Source organism: Monodelphis domestica, chromosome 1 (genome assembly GCF_027887165.1).
Source record: "Monodelphis domestica isolate mMonDom1 chromosome 1, mMonDom1.pri, whole genome shotgun sequence".
NCBI classification, from domain to species: Eukaryota; Metazoa; Chordata; class Mammalia; order Didelphimorphia; family Didelphidae; genus Monodelphis; species Monodelphis domestica.
This window is the reverse complement of record NC_077227.1, coordinates 510881472-510892904: the sequence shown is the minus strand read 5'-3', so window position 1 is coordinate 510892904 and position 11433 is coordinate 510881472. Positions and strand designations below refer to the sequence as shown.

At 38.4% G+C, this 11433-nt stretch overlaps 1 protein-coding gene across 1 annotated transcript; it reads left to right on the top strand.

Moving 5' to 3' along the window:
- Positions 1-9277: 9277 nt before the first annotated feature.
- Positions 9278-11174, top strand: LOC100030336 (cytochrome c oxidase subunit 5B, mitochondrial). The gene is made up of 4 exons (XM_001379836.5): positions 9278-9479; positions 10095-10165; positions 10501-10600; positions 10988-11174. Exons 1-4 carry the CDS (start codon positions 9377-9379, stop codon positions 11098-11100), a joined length of 387 nt encoding a protein of 128 aa, XP_001379873.1. The 5' UTR covers positions 9278-9376; the 3' UTR covers positions 11101-11174.
- The last annotated feature ends 259 nt before the right edge of the window (positions 11175-11433 follow it).

Here is an 11433-nt window from a genome sequence, read left to right as displayed (position 1 = left end):
CATATAAATTTGTTGCTTATGCAGGGGGAGAACTTTAGAATTTTTAAAGTAAGGAGAGAAGGCCTCAATTGAGCAATATGGTTAGGTATATATAAATTCATTTATATCTGTAGAGGCAGGATGGCACTTGCAATTAAAAAATCCTAAATAACAAATATTCTTATATGCATTATGAAAGGGAAAATTATAATCTAGACACTATGGAATATATTACAGTAGTCATAATTTTGTTGACATCTTAATGGGTATAAAGATCCAAAAAATTCAGGGAAAATCTCTCCATGTTTCTAACTTTGAAGACTCTAAAGCGAGAAAGCTGCCTCAGCAAGAGGTTCAAAGAGTTTCTATAGCTAGGTCCCACTTCAAGAGAATGTCATATTTGAAAATCCAAAATTACAAAGCAGATATACTAGGGGATCTTTGTCTATATCCCAAAAGAATTAAAATACCAAAATCCCCTAGCAAACTCCATAAATAGAATCACCCAAAATATTAATTGATATGCAAAAATCTAATCTCTTCAGTTTTTCAGGAATATATATGTTGAATAAGGGAGTATATGGAGAGTTCATAACATACTAGCACCTCTGATGTGTAGGCTGCTGAGCCCTTTTCAGGACTCCTCATCATCCACTTTTGGTGTCTGCCTTTCATCTAACTTTCATCTGGGGTTCATCTAACTTTCATCTGGGGTTCCAAGATGCAACCCGTTGAATGCAACCAACACGTCTCAAACTGGTCAATGAGTTAAGGGATGTCTAAGACCTCAAACATGTGAAGACTTCTACCAGTGGAAGGGTAAAATGAGAACAATTTGTTCTAGTGACCATGAAGGTGGCTGAAGTAGACACTGTGGAGCACTTAGAGTTTGGTTAGACAACAAAGATGCCAAGATTATTCACACCAACCTTGACCATCACCAATCATCTTGACTTTTTGTCTTGCTACTGGGCTTGGATGACTCTGGAAGAGAGAGTGAGGCTGAGGATTTGAGGCATCTCTGCCTCACTTAAATCCAATGTAATGTCATTGATCCCCTTTGAAGCTAAAGACAAACAACAACATAGTTCCTGGGTAGGTGTTTAGTTGGTTAACTGATTTCTGATTCCAAGGCTGGTACTGTCTATTACACCAAGGCTGGTTCTGTCTATTACACCAGGTTACTTTTCTTACTTTTTCAGTTGGTCAAGGACCTGTAGTTTCATTAATATGGATCAGTTATCTACCATGGCAGATCATAAATCATCTGTACCTTAGCAGATGTTCTTTGATAGTTACTGCGGACAAGCACCCACTCCACATCCAACCTCATGATGAATCCCTCCAAATCTCCCTGGGATGGTCCTCAGGTAATAGGCATATAATTTTCACTAAGCATGTACTCCAGGCCTTTCCAGTTTGGAAAGGGGTTGGGAGAGTTTATGATCTTCTGGCATAAACTTGGAAATCCCAGGTTTGTCTCCACACACAACAAAAAAGAAATTTTACTATAGATAATGATGTTATAGTTTGAAAATAAATATGTAGATGGAAAGAAAAAACATTTTTATTTCATTCCTAAACAATCAAATTTATTTAATTAATGGATAGATGCTTGATGGGCACAGTACAACTTCTCAAAATTTAGAATCAAGTTAGATATCACCATGCTCATTTCTTGTTCTGCAATGATTTTTCTACTGTGCTTGTTTTTTAATTGTAGAAATGGCCAAAAAAAAAAACAGTTTCTCAAAGATGTAAGTGAGAAAAATTATTGGCATGGCTTAAAGCATACGTAAACAAAAACAAATAAAATATTTGAGAGCATGAATGAAAGGAATGTGGAACAATCTAATGCTGAAACTGTGAATTACTTTGAACTAATTGGTGTGTCTGACAGATGTGAGCATTGCTATTTCTTTTTTGGTGCTCTGGGGCACCACAATACTCAGTTTGAGAACCAACTATAATGGTTCCAAAGCTGACAAGTGGTCCTATGAAAACGGGCCTCTCTTCTTTGCTTCATCATTCCTTTTTTTCTCTTTGTTTCTTCCTTCTTTCTTTTCTTCCTTCCTTCTTTCCTTTCTTTCCTTCTTCCTCCCTCCCTCCCTCCCTCTCTTCTTTCTTTCTTTCTTTCTTTCTTTCTTTCTTTCTTTCTTTCTTTCTTTCTTTCTTTCTTTCTTTCTTTCTTTCTTTCTTTCTTTCTTTCTTTCTTTCTTTCTTCCTTCCTTCCTTCCTTCCTTCCTTCCTTCCTTCCTTCCTTCCTTCCTTTCTTTCTTTCTTTCTTTCTTTCTTTCTTTCTTTCTTTCTTTCTTTCTTTCTTTCTTTCTTTCTTTCTTTCTTTCTTTCTTTCTTTCTTTCTTTCTTTCTTTCTTTCTTTCTTTCTTTCTTTCTTTCTTTCTTTCTTCCTTCCTCCCTTCCTTTCTCCCTTCCTTCCTTCCTTCCTTCCTTCCTTTCTTCAGTCATGCCATATCTGGACTAGAACTTGTTAGGACCAAAGTAATGATTTGTGTTGAGTTTGAGGCTACTATCTCCAGAGACTAAGGTAATATAAGGGAGTATCTGCCTCAAGGTATTAGAGAAAACTTTTGTGTTTTTGTTATTGCTATATCTATGAAGTAAATATTCCTTGGTGGAAGTTATTTGATGTTAAATGGTTAAATAGAATTGGGTCTATTATTCCTGGCACCTAGCAGTAGGTGTCAACTTGTGAGGGCTTAAGCCAATAGCATAGAGAAGAGACACTTTTCACTCCTCAAGGGTTGGTAGAAACTGGAGGGAAAGATATAGCAATCTGGTTCTGGAATAGTGAGCCAAAGGAAGCAATTAAATGGAACTGATATGTTACTTACTGGTAGCTAAAAGTAAGAAAGGGCAGCTAGGTGGTACAGTGAATAGAGTGCTATGCCTAGAGTAAGGAAGACTGGAGTTCAGGTATGACCTCAGACATTTTGTAGCTGTATGACCCTAGGCAAGTTACTTTACCCTGTTTATCTCAGTTTCCTCACCTGCAAAACGAGGTAGAGAAGGAAATGGCAAACCACTCCAGCATCTTTGTCAAATCCCCATAGTAGGTCTTGATCAGTGACACATGTAAAACCTAGTGGAACTGCATGCAGACTGTGGGAGGAGGGGGGGGGGGAAGGGAGGGAAAGAACATGAATCTTGTAATCATGGAAAAACATTCTTAATTAATTAAAAATTTTCACAATTAAGAATACCCCAAAAGGGGTCACAAAGAGTCAGACGATTGAAAAATTACTACAACATTACTACAATGTAGGGGAAACATAAGGGCTGTGGCCTTAAAGTGATGGCAGTAGAGAAAAACACCCCAAACACTCAAGGTGACCCCAGAATTCTGAGGGAGAAATCTAGCTCACCCTGAGAAAATAAGCCTAGAGCAGGGAGATACTTGGCATACAACAAAGAAGAAAAAAGAAAAAAACAGTTCAGCAAAGCTAACAAATCAATCAAGCCTGACATTATATGTAATATTAACTGCCCACAGTCTCTCCTACCTCTACAAAGAAGGAAGAAATGTGCATTTTCAAATCTATTCTTTGGAGCCAAGGTTAGCCATGATCATTTCACAGCATTTCATTTCAATTATTCTTTTGTCCTTTTGTTTCTATTTACATTATTGCTATTTAGACTATTTCCACTTGTGCATACTTTCAATATTTGAATCCATAAGCATTTATTATGAGCTTACTATGTCCTAGGCAGTTTACTTCAAATCAGTTGATATAAGGTCTCTGTTTTCATTATATTCATCTTTTCTTATAGAGCAATAATATTCCATTACATTCATATACCAAAATTTCTTTAACCATTTCCTGATCAATGGACAGCTCGGTGGAGCAGTGGAGTTCAAATTTGGCCTCAGACACTATCTGTGTGACCTGGTGAAAATCACTTAATCCTGCTTGCTCCAGTTTCCTCATCTGTAAAATGAACTGGAGAAGGAAATGGCAAACCACTTCAGTATCTTTGCCAAGAAAACCCCAAAAGAAGTCACAAAAAGTCTGACCAAAGCAATTAAACAAAAAAATCTATGGGTATCTTTTAAAATGTTTTGGTACATATAGGACATCTAATTATTAACCTTGTTAAGGAACATACCATGCAGCTAAATCTCGAAGTCATTTGACCCAGGTGACATTTTAATAATTTTCTTCATGTAATGCAAAATTATTTTCCAAATGATTAGACCAATTCATAATGATGTATTGTGTACCTATGTTTCCATATTCCCTTCCACCATTGACTTTTTCTTTTTTTTAATTAACTTAAAAAAATTTTTTAATAAACCCTTTCCTTCCATCTTAGAATTAATACTGAGGGGGGCAGCTGGGTGGCTCAGTGGATTGAGAGCCAGACCTAGAGATGGGAGGTCCTAGGTTCAAATCTGGCCTCAGCCACTTCCTAGCTGTGTGACCCTGGGCAAGTCACTTGACCCCCATTGCCTAGCCCTTACCACTCCTCTGCCTTGGAACCAATACACAGTATTGATTCCAAGACAGAAGGTAAGGGTTTAAAAAAAAAAAAGAATGAATACTGAGTATTGGTTACAAGGCAGAAGAGCAGAAGGGCTAGGCAATGGGTGTTATGTGACTTGTCCAGAGTTACATAGCTAAGAATTATCTGATCAGGAAATGGTCACATTTGAACCTAGGACCTCTTGTCTCTAGGTCAGGTTCAATCCAGTGAGCCCCCTACCTGCCCCCCATCATTGGCTATTTCTTTTATCATTTTTGTCCATTTAATAAATGTGAAGTAAAACCTCAGAGTTGTTTTGATTTGTATTCTCTTACTATCACTGATTTGAAGCAAATTTTCATGTAGTTGTTAATAATATACTATTCTTTTGAGAACTATTTGTTTCTTTTTTTTAACACATATCTATGGGAGAATGTCTTCTGGTTTATATATTTGTGTTAGTAATCTATGTATCTTGAACATCATATCATTTTCAGAGATATTTGATGCAATGGTGGTGGTATTTTTTTTTCCAAACCAAGTACAATTCTGTTCCTACAAAAAAATTTCAATGTCATGTAATTGAAATGGTCTATTTTTCTTTGAGGATCACATCTATCCATTGTTTGGTATAAATTCCTCCCCCTAAACAAAATTGTTAAGCTGTTTGTATCTTTTGACTCGATATCACTAATAGGTTTATGCCCCAAAGAAAGAGGAAAAAGACTCACTGAACAAAAACTGCAAGTTTTTTTGTGGTGCCAACTAGAAAATAAGGAGGGGTGTCTTGGGGAGTAGCTAAACAAATTATGATATATTATTTAATGGAATAATATTGTACTATACAAAATGATATAAAACATAGTTTATTAGAAACCTAGAAAGATTTTTTTGACCTGATGCTGAGTGAAGTGGGCAGAACTAGAAAAACAATTCATACAACAACATTATAAACATTGTAGAGACAAACAACTTTGAAAAGACTTGAGACCACTAATCAATGCAATGGCCAATCATGATTCCAGAAGATCAAGGATGAAGTATGTTATCCACTTCAAGGCAGGTGGACTCAGGTACAGATTGAGACACATAATATAGTTTTTAGTGATGGCCAATGTGAACATTTCTTTTGCTGACTATGCATATTTGTTACAAAGATTTTCTTTTTATTTTTTCCAGTGGATGGAGGCAAGAAGAGATGAGATTTTTTTAACTGAAAAAAATTAAATTTTAAAATTCACAGTTTCAAAAATTTAAAGAATCCTTTCTCTAGCCACACTTGTGAAAGGTACCTGATTTGGTTCTCTCCTGATTCTTTTTTTTATGGCATGATATTTAATATTCAAGTCCTCTATTCATTTTGAGCTCATCATGGCATATGGTGTAAGGTGTTGGTCTAAAAAAATCTAACTTCTGCCAAACTGCTTTTCCATTTTTGCAGCAATTTTTGTCAAATAGGGAATTTTTCCCCAAGTGATTTATGTTCTTGGATTTATTAAACATTACATCATTAAGTCCTGTTATTCCTGATTCTTCCTTATGTAACCTGTTCTTTTGAACTTGTTTTTTAACCAGTGCCAAATAATTTTGATGACTACCGCTTTATAGTGTAATTTGAAGTCTAAAAAGTAGCATCCCTTCTTTTTTCCTACTATTTCCCATCCTTTCCCTTGAGATTTTAGATTTTTCCTCTCCAAATTAATTTTATTATTTTGTCTAGCCCTATAAAATATTTTCTTGATAGTTTGATTAGTATAGTACTAAATTTGTAAATTAATTTTGGTTGTATCCACATTTGATCACAATTATAAATCTAATTTTGTTTGCAGATATGAATGCTAAGGGTAGGATATTAGACTACTCCCCAAAGGGGACAGAGTCTAGTGTAGTTAACCTACTTTAAGTTCCCCAATAGCAGCTAACATTTAATAACCATAATTAATATGTAAGTAATGCTTTCATTGTATTACCTTATTTGGTCTTACAATCACCTGGTAAATAGGTGCCAATGCTATCTCCATTTTATAAATGTCAAACTTCAGGCTGAGAAAAGTTAAGTGATTTTCCCCAATTTAGTTACCAAGCGACTAAGGTAGGATTTGAACACTTGTGTGCTTGATATAGGCTCTAATACAATACTCACACTGCCACCTAGCTGTCCTTTACTATAACACTTCTACTATGTCCAAACCTTAAAGTTTAACACAAACGTATGCAAATTTTGTCTACAATTATTTTTAATTATTTTTAAACTTCATGCAAATGTGTCCTTTTGCTACTCTTTAAAAATGGGTTGGCTTTTTAAAAAGTCTTGAAACCTAGAATAAGTCAGCTGTTTTTCTCACTTCCCTTAATAAGTGGTTATCCATCATCTGACTGAATGCTTCCAGTGGCACTCCATTTCCAGATAGCTCTATTTGACCTAAAACTTTTTACTTTCCTGAATGAAATTTATTTCCACATCACTTCAACCTGTAAGTCCTCTCCAGTACTTCATTTTATATGTAAAATGAGTTCGAGGTTCTCGGTCAAGAGACCTGGATTCCAATTTGGCTTCAAATTCTTATAAACTGTGTAGGTAAGTCACCATCTCTCAGAGCATCAGCCTCCAGACCTGTAAAATAACTATAATAGTTTCCCTGAGTTGTGAGGAAAGAACTAGGCAAATGTGATTTATCATTGTTAAACTGGATAGGATTCTAGAATTTGGAAGATCTGGAGAAACAGGCATGGCATCTACTCATATATGAATATATTTGGTAATATAACAAAATAAAATTTAATTATAACAAAAACTGGAAAGGTACATATGTTACAACTAATATCCTTGCCTTAGTTAATGTCAACATTAAATAATGACTTGGCTAATGTATTAACTCTTGTAAGAAATTCTTATGGTTCTGGAAGGCATTATTTTCATAAAATTAAAAGGAGAAAGTAGGATTAGGATTAAGGTTTAGATTATCATTATATCTTCTGCTTTACCAGTAAACACATTTCTAGTTCTCTATCACTCATTCGTTCTTAGTTTCCATAAGCACTTTTTTGCTCCCTTTTGTGTTTTCAGATTTTGCTTAGGGTCTTTAGTAGCTAATGTTCATGAGAAATGATCTAATAAAATAGTACTTATAAGGCAGAAGTTGTCTGTTGTGGGGCATGTCATTTATCTGAATGTTAATTATAATCACTAGACTGAAGGAAAGGATCTGGCACCAGTTATAAAGTAAAGTAAAGTTATTATAAAAGAAAAAAGATGGAACTTAAATGGAAGGAAAGGACTGGAAAGACAAAGTAAATGAATTTTATAGGAAAAAATTAAAGACAGTGACAAGAATAGAAAGTGGAATAGGAGAGAAATTGGTTCCCCAAGTCAGTAATATTTAAGGCAAATATCAGAAATTAAAATATTCAAAACAAAAACAAAAACTAGGAGAGAGCATAGAAGAGTACCTTTCTAGGCCTGGCCCTAGTTTTGTTTAGGAACTGCTTGGCTTGAGGGAGTTCATTATTGTCGATTTGCCAATGCTCCCCAGTTATAGATGTGGAGTTTTTCTACTATTGTCATTTTTAGGGTAAGAAAAAAAGTAACCCTTCTAGAACCTAAGAATTCCTTAATAGAGTTTATGCGTTGACCAAGTTCTTACTGCTAAGGCTAGGATATTAGTTATAACATATTCTGGTAACCTGGGTTGAGTGTGACAGATCAGCTCAAAATCTTATTCAAAGTCTATAGTATAAAATCTATCAAATGAATACTGCCCCCATTTGTGCCCCATTCATGAACTTCATGCTTTCTCTGGTGATCCACCCTTAGAACTTTGTTCCAATCATAATTGTTAGTTTTAAAGGACAGAGTGATGACAGTGACTGAAGACTTCCACAAAGACTTCAGGTCATTACATAGAATGTCCTTTCTAGGATGAATTGCTTCCCTTCCCTGGACAGTTTGGACAGGATTCATCCCTGGTCTCTAATGCAGTCTAGAAGAACAGAAAATGACTTTGAGGGATCATTTTCCAGGCATAGAGAAGAGCTTTGACTTGTCCAAGGCCATAACTAGTAAGTGGTAGAATTGGAACGAGAAGCCAGTGCTCCTGGTCCTGTTTCCCCAATCTTATTTTATTTTGTTTCCCCAATTTTAAATGAAAGGGTTGAACCAGTTTGGTGCTGTGGAAGCGTGATGAGATGAATTTGCTATCAGAGGGCCTAAAATTTAAAATCTAACTCTCCTAGCTGAATGACTTTGGAGAAGTGATGGTGACCACCACGGCTTCTGTTTCAGTTTCCTAAACATAAGGGAGCTTGCTTGGAATCCCCAAGTGGGTGGGTGTTCTTGGTCGGCCTCAAGGAAGGAAATAAGCATATATTAAACCCCTACTATGTGCCAAGCACTATGACAAGGACTTTACAAATATTATTCCAACCATCCTAGGAAGCAGGTCCTATCATCATCATCATCACCATCACCACCACCATTTTACAGTACAATTTCAAGGACCTGCCCAGGATCACAAGGCTTAAACAGCTCTTAACGAGTGCAGGCCCAGTGCTAAAACCACTACCACCTTGCCGCTTGAGTCAAAGAATCCGATCTCTTTAACAGTTGAAACTGCTTTATTTAGCGCCCAGTACGGTACCAGGGCAGTCCGCTACTCAAGAAGCAGGAGCACTCGTAGAAAGCGCCGCTGACTACACCTCACCTCTGGCAGTGCCAACGCCAATTCCTCCCCTCGTCCCCAGCAAGGGCGGGCTCCTCGCGTAACCCAAAGCTCAGGCGCAGGCGGGGGGAGGAGGAAGAGCCAGGATAGGCTGATCCAGATCACGCGCTCCGCGAGAGGGCGGAAGCCCCGCCCGTCTCGATAGCTTCACTCCGGAAGCGCCGCTGCTGCTACCGGTCATAGCTGTCTCAGACGCAATGGCTTCAAGGTTACTTCGGGGTGCTGGTGCTCTGGCGGTCCAGGCCTTGAGAGCCTGCGGCCCAGCTCGGGCAGTCGCTCGTTCCATGGCTACAGGAGGAGGTACGTGAGGCGTCGGACCCCAGGGGACCCTCTCGGCAGCGGCTTCTGTGGAGAGGCCCACCAGTCCTGGCGAGGACGGGAGGCTGTAGTGGAAAGGGCTTCCTTTCTCTGTCCGCGGGGAAACTTCATAGTGGACGCAAGCTGGGCTCGGGGGAGAGCATCGTCCACCGGCGCCTCCGTTAGACTTTAAGCTCGCGAATGTCAGAGACGGTTTGGCTTTTGTCTCTTGTATCCCCAGTGCCTAGACAGTGCATGGCGTAGTGTGATAAATATTGTTGGGTTGGATTTTTTTCCCCCCAAAAGCTTTACAGTGGAGACACCGAGTGACCTTGCGGAGACCTGGGACACTGGGAGTCCGCTGTAGTTCAAATACTTTCTTCCTCCCCCATTGTAGCCAGTGGCTATTACAGGGATAGCCTCGGGCCCGCCTCCAGGAAATATGAAAATCGGCCTCTGTTTTAAGAGATGTCTCCACATAGTTTGATGTCTATTGGAGACATAGGGAATATTACTGAAGATTAGCAGTTAATCTTAACTGCTGCCTGAGCTGTCAAGCGTTCTTGCTGTAAAGCATCCGTATAGACAGCCTCCTTTATTCATGCATCTTCGTGTTAGGTATTCCTTCTGATGAGGAGCAAGCTACTGGCTTGGAGAGGGAGATTATGCTGGCTGCAAGAAATGATTTGGTGAGTTTAAAATTCCACCCGAGTCTGTTATTCCCCATTTTGATAAGATTTGCATTGGTTCACAACTGTCTCTTGGGGGGGGGGGGGATCCTTCCCCCCCATCTGTAGGGAGAGAGCATATCCAATCACCTTAAAGATCATGGCCTTGGAGGTGGAAGGAGCCTTAGATGTTAGCTAGTCCAATCTCATTTTACAGGTGAAGTGATTCCTCAAAGTCACACAAGTAGTGACAGAGGCAGAATTTGAACAAAGGTCATCTTACCTCAAATTCTGTGCTTTCCCCCACTGTATGAAGTGGTCAGTCAGCTCAATTATTGAATATTTTTTTCCTACAGGATCCATACAACATGCTAGCCCCAAAGGCAGCTCCAGGCACTAAGGAGGAGCCCAACCTGGTCCCTTCCATCACTGACAAGCGAATAGTGGGCTGTATCTGTGAGTATTCCTAAAAACTAGATATCCCAAGGTACAAATACACTGGAAAAGATGACATCCTTCCAGTTAAAGATTGTGGGATTAGAATTGAAGTCATCCTAACACTAATTTATCCTAAGGCCAAAGAGAGTCTGTGACTTGAGAGGGCAAGTTGGGGGGGGGGGGGAGGGTCCCAGCTTGATTTATTCATTTATTCCTTGCATCTCTGAACTTGTAGCACTTTAGAATTTTGAGGTGGTCTCAGACCTTAGTGGACTATGAACATTAAATTCACTTGACCCAAGAAGAAATGCTGCAGAGGGGAAGAAAGGAGATGCTAAAATGGTACTGACAGTTTTTCAGATGCAGTTTTCCTTTCTAGTAGACTTCCATCTTTCTTCTCTACAGGTGAAGAGGACAACAGTGCAGTCATCTGGTTCTGGCTTCACAAAGGTGAAACACAGCGTTGCCCTAACTGTGGAACCCATTACAAGCTGGTACCTCAGCACTTGGGCCACTGAGCCTCTGGATTGGTTTACTTGAGATATGTTGTGATGTTTTCTTCCCTCCAATAAAAGACTAGCCAGAATTATAAGTGGCTGGTTTCATAGTTTTCTTTTTTTTTCTGCCCCACCCTCAAGAAAAATACTTCCAATTCCCTGAGTTGAAGCTTTATTAAAAAGAACCCCACAAATTTTACTGCCCTCTGCTGCAATCTAGAATAAATGTGTGATAACTAAAAGAGACATTCTAACCAGCTCATTAAGAACACAGTTTCTTGCCATTTTCTGTACTTTTAAAACTTCATTATATCTTTTTAGCAGTTAGTATATTATCCATCTCTTGTAAGCTAT

Bases quoted from the DNA above. Each gene is read 5' to 3' on its own strand.
- LOC100030336 (XM_001379836.5), top strand. From the start codon at position 9,377: ATGGCTTCAAGGTTACTTCGGGGTGCTGGTGCTCTGGCGGTCCAGGCC. The intron at 10,166-10,500 runs GTGAGTTTAAAA...TTTTTCCTACAG, and splicing joins TGGCTGCAAGAAATGATTTG to GATCCATACAACATGCTAGC. The intron at 10,601-10,987 runs GTGAGTATTCCT...TCTTCTCTACAG, and splicing joins GCGAATAGTGGGCTGTATCT to GTGAAGAGGACAACAGTGCA.